General features: G+C 40.3%; 1 protein-coding gene across 1 annotated transcript in view; it reads right to left on the bottom strand.

Annotated features, from left to right (window-relative positions):
- PCSK5 (proprotein convertase subtilisin/kexin type 5) overlaps positions 1-16,439 on the bottom strand; it is a 404,343-nt gene that overhangs the window by 10,722 nt on the left and 377,182 nt on the right. Inside the window, exons 31-35 of the mRNA XM_015594534.2 lie at positions 13,425-13,642; positions 12,218-12,454; positions 8,974-9,204; positions 5,255-5,432; positions 1,084-1,301 (exon numbers count right to left, since the gene is read on the bottom strand). Coding sequence (XP_015450020.1) covers positions 1,084-1,301; positions 5,255-5,432; positions 8,974-9,204; positions 12,218-12,454; positions 13,425-13,642 — 1,082 coding nt within the window. The remainder of the gene's footprint in view (positions 1-1,083; positions 1,302-5,254; positions 5,433-8,973; positions 9,205-12,217; positions 12,455-13,424; positions 13,643-16,439) is intronic.

Here is a 16,439-nt window from a genome sequence, read left to right as displayed (position 1 = left end):
TATCAGTATTAAAATAGTAAGTTTTAACAAAATATAGTAGGAGGTATTTCTTTTTTAAATACTGAGAAGAATTCACCATGATCATATTTCTGTGTCAAGCTATGGAGGAAAATGAGCAGATTTGGATTTTACAGAGATTACTCTGGCATTATTTTACAGCAGGGTTCCCCAACCCCTGGGCCGCAGACCAGTACCGATCAGTCAGAGAGGTGAGCTGGGTGCAAGCAAGCCAAACTTCATATGTATTTGCAGCCACTCCCCAGCACTAGCATCACCGCCTCAGCTCCCCCTCAGATCATCAGGCATTAGATTCTCATAGGAGCACCGGTCCCAAGTGCCAAAAAGATTGGGGATTGCTGTTGTACAGGATGACCTGGATTGGGAGCAAGGCCAGAACTGAGATAACATGCTGGTTACTTTAGAAAGTCAGCTAAGAGATGCTGAGAATGCAGAATAAGGATAGTGAGAATGGAGAAAGAGATCTGAGTAGAGAAATGGTTAGGAGAGAGAATCAACAGACCTTGAGGTTTGCCTTTGCCGGAGGGTAGATGAGTTGAGCAAGGAGGCAAGGAGAGGATAAATTCAAGGTATCAAACATGGGCAATTGGTTAGACAGTAGGTTCATTAAAAAAGGAGTGAATATCAGAGGAAACTCATTGTATTTGCTCAGATAAGTAAGTATCTGAAACTAAGAACAGAGCTTGGGAGAATCTGAGGCAGATGTCTGAAGTAGTCGCTGAAGAAATTAAAATAAATTTTGCTAGGCTGATTCTAAGCTCAACAGGTAGAGAAGAAAGACAGAGTAGGTGGAAAACACTACCTGGAAGGGATAATGCTTGTATCTGGGCCTTGAAGGATGGAAGGATCTGAAGAGGCAGCAGTGTGGTACAGGAGCAGCCTAGGTCGGAGGGCAGATGCAGAAGCTGAGAGAGAACAGAGGGTGCTGAGGCTGGAGAAGATTGGCTACGAGGTTGACAGGCTAGAGGAACCTCCAAAGTTGGTGAAAAAAAGAGACGGGCTAAGCAGGAAGGAAAACTTTTCATTTTTCCATTTACACATGCAAAATGATAACTACGCCCTCACCTTTGCATTCATTGCAAGTTGGGTGGCATCTCTCACAGGTCCGTGTTCTCCGGTCTGCATAGTAATGCTCTGGGCAGGTGCGATGACACTCTCCCTTGGAGTGGAGCAGAAAGAAAAATCTATCGCAAGATAGGCAGTCAGTGGGCTGTGGGCCCCGGCATGCCTTGCAGCTCTTGTTACACCTCTCACACCGTCCAGTGGCATTTTCTGCATAATATCTGAAACCAAGGAGGGAAGCAAAGACTGAATGCTAAGCTTTGCTCCTAAGTTGGGTGTGGTGGAAAAATCGTGGTTACTCAGAAAGAGTTCATTTACAAGCTGGGTGACTTTAGATTCTTTACTCATTAGATTCATCACTAATTATATTAATAAATCTAACGATTCTCAGTTTTCTTACCTGTAAATTGTGTATTACAATCCCTTCCCTTCTGTTTATGAGAATTAAATTAGATAAAACATATAAAAGGATCTAGTACTTATCACCATGATAATTGTTAACTACCTTTGCCTTCTACATACTCATATGCTTCTCCACTTGAAAATTCAAGCTTTAAAATGTATTGAATGGGATCCGGGAATGGAAAACATTTTGAATGTATCTCTGAGTTCTTCTAATTTCTCAATTTAAAAAACATCTTGAAAGTTGAAAATCACATGATATCACTTATATGTGAGAATAAACCTAAAAGCACCAAATGAACAGGACAAACAGAGACTCATGGACATGGACTATAGACTTGTGGTTACCAGAGGGTAAGGGGTGCGAGAGGAGTGGGGAAGTAGACAGGGTAAAGGAGATCAAATATATGGTAGCTGAAGGAAACTGGACTTTGGGTGGTAAACACACAATAGAATATACAGATGTGAAATTATAATGTACACCTGAAAATTATATAATTGTATTAACCAATGTTACTCCTATAAGCTTATAAATAAAAAAAATTAAAAAAAATAACATCTTGAAATTGGAGGTGACATGAGTGATACTGATGTTTTCATAATAATAGATGTAATCTTTATCGAAAAGAGTTTTAGGGACTAAATAACTATATACCTTAACTATATACCTGATAGTACACTAGGAACTTCATAAACTTAATATTTCACCTTATTGAACATAAAAATGAGACATTAGAGTGTGGCAATTAGGAGATTGCCCTTTGGAACAAGACTACATGGGGTCAAAACCCAGCCATGCCATTTATGAGCTGTGCAACCTTAGGCAAGTCACACATCATCTCTGCATCTCAGGTCTATAGGATGGGGCTAATGTAAGTACCTAAAATTAAGTTATTACTGAGAAACTTGTTAGAACAGTGCTTGACACGTTATAAGTAATTAATGTATATTAGTGATAACTGTGAATTTTATGATTAATCCTCATAGCAAATCTTACGATTTGCATATTATTCTATTTTACATATGTAAAAACAGGCTCAGAGAATTTAGACAACTTGCGTAAGGGTAAATAGCTAATAAAATGGAGCAGTGTGATTTGAACTTACTTGTTAAGTACCACTGTAACAAAGCAGTGCATTATTTCAAGGTAAATAAAAAGTTTTCAGGTAAGAGAAAAGAGAAAAGAATCATTGTCAAAGATGAACTTCTAGAGGTTATGTGACCTATCTTGGGCACTCTGGACCTCCGCACACTGAAGCTATCTTAGAAACCCAAAGAGTCACCCTTGGTTTTTCTGCACAAAACTATTGGCCCCATTAGAGTTCCCCTACTCCGCCCCAAGTTTATTTCAGTTCCACTAACTTGTTGAAAACTAACACCGTGGCTAGATAATACTGAACCTACCTCTACCTAGCCATCTATCACTGACCTAAGTGAGTATACTTGTACCTCAATGGCCCAGTTTGTGGCAAATCAAGCCTTGTTTTACATTCCACAGTTAGGTGAAGAACAATTACTGCTATGAGCCAATCAGCGAGATTCTGAGGCATTTGAGAGACAAGGTGATGAAAAGAAAACCAAAGAAATCATCAACCATGAACTGAATAGTGAATAAAGATCACATAAGATTCAAAAGAAAAAGCAACAGGGAAAAGCAAAAATTCACACAAAACAAAACAAAACAACCCCCCACCCCCAAAACAAAACAGAAGGAATACATAGGATTGAAGTCAGAAAAATCTGATTTTTAGTTTTGACTACACCATGTATTACTAGCTGTATGACTTTGAACCTTGCTTTCCTTATCTGTGAAATAGAATATCAACCTCATAGGATTTTTGTAGAGTCAGATCACAATATAAAGATACACAATGTGTGGAAATAACAATGTAAATGCTAAAGCAGTGTACAAATGTGCTTTACTAATGTTATGAAGACGAAAAGAATCAGTAAGAGCTGTGGGAACAAAAGTGTATCATATCAGTACCAAGTAGGTTTTAAAAAGTATTAAAGGGTAATGCTAAAAGAAAGACAATGGAGAGTTTACTGGATCAGATTAAGAGAAGAGTACAGTGCCACCGCTTGCTTTGATGACTCTTTTGCATGAGGTGGCTATGAAATCTCTTGAGCCTTATAGTCTTGAAGAGGATTTCGTGCATAAGCACAAACAAGTAACTGGGGCCTTTAAGATCCTGCTCTGAAGTTAAACACCAGAATAATTGTGTATGTTGGGACAGGGTGCAGAGAATTACATACCTCCCATTGCAAGGCAAAGAGATTTAACATATGAAGTTTATGCAATGCATGTGGATCATGAATTTTACAAGAGGAACAATTTCAGTTAAATATCTCTACTCATACCTCATTAATACCCTATTTGTTCCCCATTAAAGAGATTTATGGCAACCCATGCCTCTCCTCCCAATGAGCAACTTCACACACCATGGAACAATTGTCTTCTTTTTTTTTGTGCATAAGAGTATTTAGTGACTTGATTTGAGGAAGATGGAGATTCTTTATATGAAATCTAGATTTTTTTCAGGCACTTATTTGGATGAAGGGGAAGGGCTAAGGCAGGGAACCTCATCCCCTCTCTTGTCTGGCATGGCCCTTTCTCTGTTGATCTAGATGGCCGGTGTGTTTTGAGGGCTGCTAATGTGTGTGCCTCTGTTCTAAGTGTTGTAGTAGCATGTGTGAAAAATAGGTGTTTTTCTTCCAGGAGCTTATAATTTTTTTGAAAAGAGATGTATAATAAGAATAAGCTCTTAAAGGTCAAAGTCTTTGTCCTATACATACATGGCAGTGTTCATTAAGCATGTGTTGAATGAGCAAATGAATGAGGCGACTCAAAACACAAGGCAGTGCATAGTACTAAAATGAGTCATACAGCAGTGATTGTTACAGAACTGAAGAGATGTGCCAATTTGGGCGAAAGCTTTTGAGAAAAGTCTAAGGTGGCAGCCTTTCAAGTTGGGTCTAGAAACTTTCAGTGCTCTAGGTTACTCATTGGGAAGGAAGAGCAGCAGGACTGTAATCAATCTTTCTCTTTACTAAGATGCCTTTGTGTAAAAAAGGGATGACCCAGTCAAATCCTCTTCCAAATATGCTTGTAAGCAGACCTTCTGATAAATACACTAATAGTTTTTCCTAGCAGAAAAGTAATTGAGTTCTTATTGTGAAATGCTTTTAGAAGGATATATCTGTGTGTCTGGGTGACTTATAATAATTTAACCTGTAATATATGGGTTTATGGAAACATGGCAGATTGAAGAATCAGTGGAGAATTAAAGAGATATTTAACTGAAATTGTTCTCTTTGTGAAATCAGTGCTCTATATGCATTGCTTAGACCTCTCATATTAAATGTGACCAGAAAAAACCCTAATGTGAAAGAAGAAGAACCTACATTCATGGTGTTGGACTTTTCTAAAGGAAGAACACCTCATCTCTGTCATGTGATTGCTTGTATCCTTTGAATCATAAGTGAAGTTTGGCATGTGAGTCTTATTTGACAATCTGACCCTTTGTGTTCTCTTCCTGGGTCACTTGCTTCTCCTGTTTCCTTTCCATTAGTATGAACTGGCTGGAATCCTTTAGAGACTGTTAGACCTGGGCTGGACTCTCATCTTTGCCCCTTACTAGCAGTGAGCCTTCAGTCTGGTTATACAAGTGTTCTGAGACTTAGTTTCCTCATCTACAAAATGGGTTTGCTAAAAGTAAGATCAGAAGTGGTTATGGGATTAAATTCAGGGGAAGAATATTGAATATTTTACCCTTCCCTGCACTGAGGCAGGCACTCCTTTCCCAGCTGGAACCAGCCTGGTCGGCAAGAGAGGCACTGCATGCTGTGTCTCCCTTCACATGTTCTACAGGAGCTGTGGCAGGGGGCACACCGGTGGCTGTCCTCGTCAGTGTAGTAGCCCTCAGGGCAGTCCTGCACACAGGTAGTGTCTGCCAAGAGAAGAAAAAAGAGTCTATCTTGGTATCAAGTATGACACATATTTTCCAACGTCCTCTATATGCTCCTCACTGTGTACCACGGAGAGAGGGGGGTGCAGGCGTAATGAGACAATGTCCCTGTGAGCTGAAAGGTATCCTTATGACCTGAGATGAATGTCCAAGAAAGAGAATCAACCATAAGGCCATTAGGAGTGGAGAGAAAACAGAGGTTAGAGTGGACTGGCGTGCTGGACAGAACATAAACCATAGTCTGTCAAAATGAGCTAGAGGACATACAGGTCTCTCATGAGTGGGAGTACATTTAAAGTAGGGGCTGGGGTAGCAAGAGTCAAGACTCCATTGAAGAAAGCAGAAAGTGTGATGACACGTTCCCATGATTTCAACTCTATTTCTAGCCTTGAATATGTTCCTTCTAATACATAGATTTTACCCTCAGTTCTGCTGTGCTGTCTACACAGTATGGCTCTTGAAATTTAAATGAATTAAAATAAAATTAAATTAAAACTTTAGTTCCTCAGTTGCATCAGCACAGATGTAGACCATTTCCATCATGACAGAAAGTTCTATGGACAGCGAGACTATTTTGCCCATGTATTTAGAAGTTAGATTAAAACCTTAAATCTGCTCTGTACAGCAAGATGAGTTGGAGTCAAATAGTTCAGCTTCACACCACCCCAGTCCTTCCTCTACCAACCCCAGCGGAGCTGCCAATTTTTCCTTTTTCTTCTTTCTTAACATTTGGGGGTGGAGATTGAGAATGGTTTAATTAGAAAGTAAAAAACAAAAACAAAAATGAAAAACAAAAAAACAAGATTTGCTGCCTTTGCAGTTTAGCATGTAGTTTTTAGAGGCAACTTCTTCCCTACCCTCTGCTTAACTTCACTGAAAGGAAGTCAGGCTCTCCTGCATTTTTACTGTGAGCCGCTGGTCAACTCAAGGCCACATGCCAATTTGTCTCCATAACGCCAGTCAGCATTAAGCATACGCACTGGTGGAAAAGCTAAATCTTATTAGAGGTGCTGTGGATTCAAACTCTGTGCTGGGAGACTCGTTGAGCTACTCCAGGGCAGGAGCTGTGTCATTCATCTCTGATTTTTTAGCATCTAGCAAAGGCCAGGTGACTATTTTGTTAAAAGTGGATGTTGACAGTGGTTCATTGTCCAGCTTAAAGTATCGTTAACTAGAGGGAAGTCTTAATCCCCTAAATATGAAACACTTCTGTATTAGTTTCCTATTGTTATAACATAACACCATAATCTTAATGGCTTAATACAAATGTATTATTTTATAGTTCTGAAGGTCAGATGTCTAAAATGGGTCCATAGAGCTATTATGTTTCTTTTAAAGGGGCTAGAGGAGAATCTGTTTCTTGCCTTTTCCAGCTTCTAGAGGCCACACACACCCCTGGCTTGGGGCCTCTTTCTCCATCTTCACAGCTACAATGTAACATCTTCTCTTTCTCTCTGTTCCTCTGCTCTGACATCACATAGCCTTGAACTACTAACTTTGATTATCCTGCTTCTCTCTTATCAAGACCCTTGTGTTAATCCAGAATAATCCTCCCAAATCAAGACCTGAATAATCACATCTGAAAAATCCTTTTTGCCATGTCAGGTAACAGGGTTTGAGGATTAGGATGTAGTCATATTTTGGGGGAGCATTATTCAGTTTACCACAACCTCCAGAGGAGTTATCTAGTTTATAACTAGCCTAACCCTTGTGGGGGTAGTGGTGAGGGACAGGGTGGGAGAGTATGAGAAGATGAGGCCTGAGCATACCCTCTGCCCAGTCCTTGGGGGAAACAGAGGTCAAAGTCGATAAAATGTGTTCGCTAATAGGATCACACACACACTAGTGTGTGTAATCTTATTAGCAGGATTGCACACACACTAGTGCTGACGTCTCTGTTCTAGTCTAGTTCATATCCCTAGTTTAAGGGAAGACCACCAGTGATAAGGCATCTTCTAGTCGGTGTGAAGACTGAGGTGATCATTGGTAGCATTCTAAATTGGGGATAATTAAAAAAGAAGGACCTGGCAGTTAGGATGATGTAAGAGATCTGGAATATTTGTATGAAGCAGTAGCCACTGGGAAGAAAGGTCACTGTGGTTTGTGTAAGAGGAGCTAAGCTGGGTGGATAGAGGAGACTGGTATCTCCGTTTTCTGTTGGGAGGTAATCAGGAATGGCATGACGGTAGCTATCCCTATGTCTTAGCAGGGGAATGGTGCCATTGTTGATGACACCTCACCACCATTCTATAGGGGTGTAACAATTTTTCCTCTGAGTGTTTTGCTTCTCAGGTCTACTCTACTAGGTTGGGGAGATGGATGCTAATGCTTTCCAGGTCTTCGGCACATTCATCTCTTTCTTCTCTTTTTCCTATACCTCTCCACTGCTCCTTCTTTCAGTTGAGTCAAGTGTTGTTTCATTTTCTTTCTCCCATACCTGTGTTAAGCCTAATTGTGGTATCCCATACCTGTGGTAAGCCTAATTGTTGTTTCATTTTCTTTCTCCCATACCTGTGTTAAGCCTAATTGTGGTATCCCTCAATGCCCTAATGAGGGCATTGCCTCACATTAGCAATAACCTTCATAAGTGACTCTTGCTGAAGGTGGCCAACCCCAGACTGTGCCATACTTTGTTCAAGATTTATTAATCAACAGATGCTAAGTCAAGGGGAAATTTTGATGAGGAGCTGAATATCTACATGTTCATAAAGTATCTCTTGACAGACCGCTTTTTAATCACAAGGGAAAACAATAACTATGCAGTGGAGAAATTGGACAGTACCCTGAACAGATGACCAAAATTAACATCACTGTCATGTGTCTCCAGAAGGACACATCACCTATGCAATATTCCACCTGAGAATGCATAATTTTCATCTAATCATAGGGAAACTTCACACAAACTCCAGTGGAGGTTTAGGGATTGTATCCTTCTAAAAGGTCAATATTATAAAAAACAAAAGTTTGTGGAACTGTTTCAGATTAAAGGAGGCTAAAGAGACATGGCATCTAAATGCCATAACTATAGACTAGACCCAGTTTTAAAAACGAATTGATATAATTATAATATGGATGGTATATTAAAGTATTGTATCAATGTTAAATTCACTAGAGCTGACAAATGTACTTTGGTTATATAAGAAAGTATCCCTATTCTTAGGAAATAAATACATACTATAAAGTATTTGTGGGAAAGGGATCATGATATATGTAGCATACCCTTAAGTGGTTCAGGAAAAAAATACATTGTGAATTATGTATGCATATACATTGAGAGAGACTGAGAACAGTAAAGCAAATGGGGTAAAAGGTTAACAATGGGTAAAGTGGGGAAAGGGCATATGTGTAGTGCTCCTTGTATTGTTCTCGCTCTTGCATCTTTTCTGTAGGTTTGAAAATTTTCCAAACATAAGTAAAAAATTGAAAAGAAAGACACCAGTATCTATTGGGCACCAGGCATTGTGAAAGGTAGTTTCCCAAATGGAGGGAAAGATAAAGGCCACCTCAGATAAAAGTGACTCACTGAGGAGAAGGCTGTGCCTCGGGCAGGTGTGACACTGGTCCTCAGAGGGTCCCGTGCAGCGGAAGCACTTAGTGTGACAGGGCTTGCATCCCAGAGTGTCCTCATCCCAGTACTCAGAGGGGGCACATTCCTTGTGAGGCACACAGTCCCCATGGCTGTTCACCCTCAGGCCTTCCTTACAGGTCTTGCAGGTCCCGGATGATGAGCAGGTCTGGCAGGACTTGTGGCAATCTGTTGGTGGTGTGGGGACAGCAGGCAGAGAGTGAGAGAGAGCCAGGGTGCCCCTCTAGGGAATCAATTTCCCTGGAAAGCGTATTCACATTTCTTCCTCTTTTCACCTAGAGATTTCTAGGGCTCTGTGCCAAGAGTGTGGAGCCATGAAATGGGTACAGCTCTTGGGCTCTGGGTGGAGCATTCTTGTTGCAAAATGAGAAAGAAAGGCTGTTTCATATTTTTTGTAATAATTGGAGAGCCCATTCCTGCAACAGTCACCTCAGAAATATTAGTAAGACTTACTATAATTATCCAAACTGCAACAAAATAATAAAACCACTGGTTTGTGGCCTTTTCGCCACCATAACTCCTATTCTGTGGTCCTTCAATGACCCTCCCAGAATACCTTGAGCTTATCACTAGCATCGATATATATTATAATTACCTGTTGACAAAAAAGGCCTCTTTTATAGTCATTTATGAATGCACAATGCTTATAAGAGGGCCTGGCATATAACAGGCATTCAGTAAATATTTGTTAGATGAATACAATAAAAACAATTCAGTCCCACTTAGGGGTTTTAGCTGTTGCCATTCCCTCTGCCTAAAATTTTCTTCTCCCTGTTATATACGTGGTTTGCTTCCTCCATTTATCAGTGATATCTCCCAGGCTGCTTTCTCTCTAATTTCAACTCTATTCTGCCCAACTTCCTGTCCCACTTCCTGCCTTATCTTCTTTAGAATTTGCCTTCCCTAATAGAATGTAAGCTCTAAAAGGGCAGGATTCTGTCTGTATTGTCCCCTGCTGTTCCCCATGCATGGAAGAGCACAAAGCACATATAAGCACTCACTGTGTGAATTGGCACATAATATTATTATTGTGATATTATCACATAGTATTATTATTGTGATTATTATCATCTCATTTTATCTAGATCAGGAAATTGAGGCTGGAGGTGCTAAGCTGCTTGACGGGAAAAGGGCAGGGTCAGGAGTTGAACCCAGGACCTTAACAACAGCTCTTGCTATTCTGCCCCAGTGCCTCAGGAGAGGTATGGGAGTTTTAGAGGTGTCTAGTCTATCTCGTAGGGGATAATTTGGGGTGATCAGAATGGGTCCCAAGTCCTTGTGCTTCTTAGAGGAGATCCTGCTTGGAGAGTGCTTGGTTCTGGATGCTTCTCTGCACCTACTCGAATCTTAATTTTTAGGTCAGGCCCTTTGTTTCTTCTCTCTGGAAAATCAGGTGGTCACCCTATTTCTCCTAGTGCCAACTTCTATCAGCCTCCCTTTAGACTGGTGGAAGGTGCAATAGCACTGCAAGGGAGAGACTTCGAGTTAGTTTCCAACAGTTGAGTTGGTCTGAGTGAGGCCAGGCATCTATATTTTTTCAAGGCTCCCAGCTGATTCTAATGGGCAACCAGGGGCCTTTCTCAATGAGAAAGTTAAATCAAGTAAATTAAGTAAATGTACTCTGAGACCTGTAAAGTTGTCTATACGGCAAATTACTTTTATTATTGAACACCAGAGAAATGTCAGAAGTTGATCCCCAGATCCTGCCCTAGTACAAGCAAGATGGCACTGCAGGCCTTTGGCCGAGTCTCTAAACTTCTTGTGGAAACTGGCCCCCAGCTCCACAGCCTGCTTCATATGCTCACTTTTGCCCCTTCTGCTATACAGGCACAGCTGCCCATCTTCAAGTGCATGTTTATTCACACATAGTCAGGTGGGACATTGACACTAAAGAATGCTTTAAATAAAACACACAAAAGGGTATATCCAGATTATAAGGCTAGAGCAGAGAGCCTTCAGGAATAAGATACATCTTCATGTCCTGCCAAAAACATTTCCTCGAGTATGTTCCAGGATGTGGGTGGCCTGAGGTTTCTCCTGCCATGTGAGTTCACCTTCAAGCTCTCATTGTGTTAACGGGGTCTGCTTCTGAATCTTGTGTTTGCTTGGAGGCAGCAATGGGGACTAAATTACTACATAGTTGTGTAGTTTGAGTGAATCCTATAACTACAGTTAACAATGCTGAACTGTATACTTGAAAGTTGCTAAGATTGTAGATCTTCAATGTTCTTACCAAAAAATAAGATAACTCTGTGAGGTGATGGATATATTAACTGACATTATTGTGGTCATAATTTTTAAATATATATGTATATTAAGTCATCACATTGTGTACTTAAACTTACACAATGTTATATGTCAATTATATCTCAGTAAAACTGGGGGTTGGGAGTGGGGACAAAGAAAAATCTTTTCCTCCAAAATGCTTCTCTTATTCACGTGAGAATTCCTCTAGCAATGGGCAAGAATGTAGTTTTTCTGTTCCCTGATAACTAATAAGAGGCAAAGAATTCATGCCCAGTTGAAAGATATGGAGGCATAAATAATAGCAGATCCTTTCCTGAATGTGTTGGGATTGGAGTGTCGCGTGGGAGATGGAATAGGGCACCCGGGACAGGAGGAGCTGGGGTGATGAGGAGAGAAGGAAGAGATCTCCAGGAGGCGAAATGTGAAGGGAGATATGAGGCCCTGAGAAAACCTTGTATGACACAGCTCTCTTTTATAAAAAGAGATAACATTGTGTAAGTTTAAGGTGCACAATGTGATGACTCTTTTATAAAAAGAGATAACATTGTGTAAGTTGAAGGTGCACAATGTGATGACTCTTTTATAAACCTTTAATGGCTTAAAGTTTTAAGAAAAAAACTCCATTTTGGGTGACTTTTGAAGTCCTGTCATCTGTGTTGTAAATCTTCACATGAGAATCCTTTTTGACCTGCCACTGTTGTGAGTAAGGTCAACATGATTCATTGCTAACGAAAGTTACGTAATCAAAGCAAATGAATGACTCATTTAAAAAAAAAAAAATTAGAATAGATTCAAAATATGAGGAAAAGGGGTAGAACAACAACTCTGGGGCCGGAACTGTGAAAACTCTAGAACGTACTTTGCCTCAGCGGAAACCCATAATTCTTCTAGGCTCCCTGTGATGCGGGCTCAACTATGTTCCCGGAATCATTACCTTTGCAATCTTTAGTCTCGGTTTCATAGTAAGTTCCTGCTGGACACTCGTCCAGACATTTCCCATCATAGAGAACCAAGGATGACTCAGCACAGAGGTCACAGTCATCTGCTGAGGGGCCATTGCACTGCAGACAGTCTTCATGGCAGGGAACACAGTGGCGTGCATCCGCATAGAAGTGGTGGGGACAAGACCGATGGCACATATCCTGGTACAGAAAGGACTCAGGCATGCACTCTGGGGCGGGGGGGCAGGGAAGGAGGGGGAAACAACAAGTTATCACCAGGAGGACAAGAGAAAGGAATTCCTTCTTTCTACGGTGGCAGGCCATCCCTCACCACTTTGGCTCACTTGACCTGAGTGTACACCTACCTCGTCCCTGCTCCACACGGGCACATTCTCCATGTCCCACAAGCCCTGAATTGGAATTTGAGACCACATATGGAGGCCTAATTAGATGGTGCTGGGTTTATATCCTGAAACCATCTGCCGCTTGGAAGTGCAGAAAATTATAGTGCCGTAACAGACCTAGTGATGGCTGAAATGCAGAAGGTATCGTTCTGAAACCCAGAAAGCATTCACAGATTTTTTTTCAAGCTGTATTGAGCACCTCAGGCTTTATTTAATACAGAAAACAGTTGAAGAATTCTTGGATTAGTTAATTTTTCATTCGCTGATTGGGTAGACCAATGAAATATACATGGTTAATCAGTATGAAGAATGCATTGTGGGTTTGTGGTCATTCTTTTCTTTTGCAGGGAGTTCTGGAAAACTTTAGGTTATACCAAGAGAATCCTTTGGATAGGATAGCACCAGTTAAATGAGTCTCTCTTATTCTGGAGAGGAAATAAGCCTTTCTTGGGAGATAATTCCAGAGAAAAAAAATTCCAAGCCAGAGTGCTATTCTTAGTCTTATAGTTGCTTGTAGCTTTGCATAGTGCTTGGCACACCCTAAGTGCTCAGTACACGTGCGGGGAAGAAGTCATGCAAAAGGGGCTCTTGTCTGTGTTAACTTGCAGAATCCACAATGGGAAGGCTTTATCTCACCCTCACTTTCCTCAGTGATGTGCACGGAGGTATATAAATTTCATTAAAGGTAGGGAGAATATTTCCCCTAGTTCAACTTGGATACCCCACCCTCAGATAGTTGGCCCCAGCTGGGGTGGCTTGGCAGAGCCTCACTCTCCCCTGGGATGCTCCCAGGTACCTTTGCACGTTTTCTCGTGGATGCACTCCTGACACATCTCTGGGCAATGCTTGCATACCCCCTCCACGGCCACGTGCCTCTCAGAGCAGGTTTCCCGGCACACTGCCTGGTCCAGGACAAGGCCTTCTTCGCAAGAGTGGCAGTTGGTGGCATTTCCTTCACATGTTTTGCAAGGGGAGCTACAGCGTTCACATGTGCCATCTTCTGCATAGAAGCCTCTGTAGGGAGAAGAGACAGCAGCCTGAGAAGGCTTCCAAGTAAGGAAATTATTCACACCTGGTGGCAAAGGAGTTCGCACTAAAAACGGAAGGATTGCTGCTGTTGTCAATCAAAATGAATCCATCAGATTTCCTGAGGAAGTGTGGTCAAAAATCAAGTCTGAAAGAATAAAATGAAAAAGATAGAGATCATCCTTGTAAACTTGGTTTGTATGAAAACAACTTTTGTTAATTTGTATATAGTTTAGTCATCTTCTGATTTCCTTATTTTTATCTCCTCATTTTCATTATATTTCTTTTGTTGTTGTTGTTAGAGTCTTATGGTAGAGTAGAAAATGCTTTTTATTCAATTTAATATATTTTTCAATGAAAAAATTTTAATTTAAAAAATTCAAAAAATTATTTTTAAAAGGCTCAAAAGATTTAATTTCCTAAAAAATTAAAACCGCTTTTGCTTTTGGATGTTCTCAGTCAACAACTGATGGCTTTTTCAAACACACATATAACATTTGCATAAAGTATCAAATATATTTGGAGCACCACTAGTGGAGTATATATTTATGTGCTTGACTTCTTCCAGGTAGAATTTGATCTCTTTCTCTCTCTCTCTCTCTCTCTCTCTCTCTCTCTCTCTCTCTCTCTCTGGTTTATGTTGGTATTACTTTTGAATAGTACTTTTCTGAATGATTAAACTATCACACCATTGAAATCACTCACAGGTGAGCAAACACAATAAATATGAAATGCTCTCAAATATATTTGGGAGATGAGAGAAGTATAGATGATGTTTCTTGGAAGAGAAAAGCTAAAGAGAAGAGCTGGAACTTGCAGAAGCGGGAAAATCATAAGCCAATTTAGAGAAAATGGACTTGAGGTCATAGGTACCTCTTCCAGTTATTTTCTATAATTCTCTTTCTCTTAGTCAGCTATTGCCATAATAGTGCTGTGTAACAAAACACACCCAAATTCATTGTCACTCATATATCTGGAGGCTGAGCTTGCACTCAGAGAGGCACGTGTCATTTTACAGGAGGAACTCAGGCATGCACTCTGTGGGAGGGAGGCTTGACTCCAAGGTGCACACTGGATGAAGGTCTTTTTCACGTCTCTTTATCTTCTCTGACACGGGACTACTGGGGCATGTTATTCTCTTAGCTTTGACAAAAGCAAAAGAGGGCAAGTCCAACCAGGCAAACACATTTTAAGCCCCTGCTTCTCTTCTGCTAACATCTTATTGGCTAAAGCAAATCAAATAACCCAGCCCAAAGTCAAGGGTCAGAGAAGTCCATTCTGTTTCTTTGAGAATTGCTGTAAAGTTATAGGCAGAGGGCAAGGAGAGAGGGAGGGGTGAATAATTGCAGCAATAACTCAGTTTACTAAAGTCCTCTGAATCCTAAAGCCAATAAGGGGCCCCTCCTAGAAAGCATCTTTAATTGAAATTTTAATTAACTAATCTACCCATTCACATCATTCTTTCAGTAACTAATTTCTTATGTTTATTTAGTAAACAAATATATTTTCTGTGTCAGGAATACATAGGACAGAGATGAATAAAAGTCACATTTCTAATGTTTTAAAAAAGTAATGTTTTTTTTGTTTTTGTTTGTTTGTTTGTTTGTTTGTTTTAGAGGAAAAGCGGTTTAGGTAAAAGAGGGAGAACGAAATAGTATTCAGATGAAAGATAAGACCGAGCTTCCTCACACATTAGTATCCTTAGTTTTTTGGGCCATGATGGAGAACAAAGACAGTGCTACTTTGTTCAACCAAGTCAAGCCCTTGAAAATGTACTTGACAAGACAGTGGATAGAAATATATTATATACTGAACAAGAGTTTTACAGAATTTGAGAAATTTGAAATTAAGGAAATCTAGTGCATTCTCAAGCATATCACTTCTGTGTATGAGAATTTGATGGATTCATTGTCTCTGTGCCTAGTGAAAAATTTGGCCTTGCTCAAAGAGAGTTCTGGCTTCTTTGTAGCTAACTTCTAAACCTTTGGAATTTCCTAAGTGGTAAGAGTGTCCTTGTTATTCATTGTGGGCCCCTCCAACCACACCTGAGAGCTTATGCTAACAAATTTACGGTGAGGCTGGCCACACTCTGTAGTTTTAGGGTGGGGACTGGCCAGGCAGAAGGACGAACATGTGTTTAGAGTTTGGGGGCTTTGGGGAATTTTCAATGCTAGGCCTGGCCAAGGTCTCTATAGAATGGTTTCTGGACACTGAAGATGAGCAATTTTAGTACAGCATTTGAAAAGATGCAGCACAAAACTTTTTCAAACTTGAAGACTACTGCTAATTCAAAAATACATGAATCTCAGAAACTTGTTGGAAGGAAGGCAGATGCCAGTGTGAGGAGGTTTTTCAGAAAGCCACTTTGCTAAAAGCAGCCCTTTCCACATAGATCTGTCCAATAATTCGTCTTGCTGTCTTCTCCCTGTATTTACAAAACTTATCTGTGAATGCTTTATTTCGCTGTTATTTTTATTTAAGAAGACAGATGTTTCTTTTTAGAAGAAATGGCCCCTAGTATTAAATTGTTAAATTCAAAGTACTTTATGTTGAAATCGCTTGGCTTGGATAAATATATGTAATGCGAAAGCTTTGGTTCTGGAGCTTTGCTGATTTTTTAGACACCCAAGGCAGTGACAGCGCTTAAAGGAAGACCGTTTTTCTTCTACCAGACTTTCAAATCTGTTCATATTTGGTGAAAATGAGCACACCTTAGCTTTTGTGTTATCTTTTAAACAATCATTGTAATGATGTATGTTACTACTCAAATTTTTTTCTTTCATGA

The sequence above is a fragment of the Pteropus alecto genome, unplaced genomic scaffold, assembly GCF_000325575.1.
Source record: "Pteropus alecto unplaced genomic scaffold, ASM32557v1 scaffold95, whole genome shotgun sequence".
NCBI classification, from domain to species: domain Eukaryota; kingdom Metazoa; phylum Chordata; class Mammalia; order Chiroptera; family Pteropodidae; genus Pteropus; species Pteropus alecto.
Note: the sequence above shows the minus strand (reverse complement) of the source record. Positions and strands in the feature narration are given on the sequence as shown.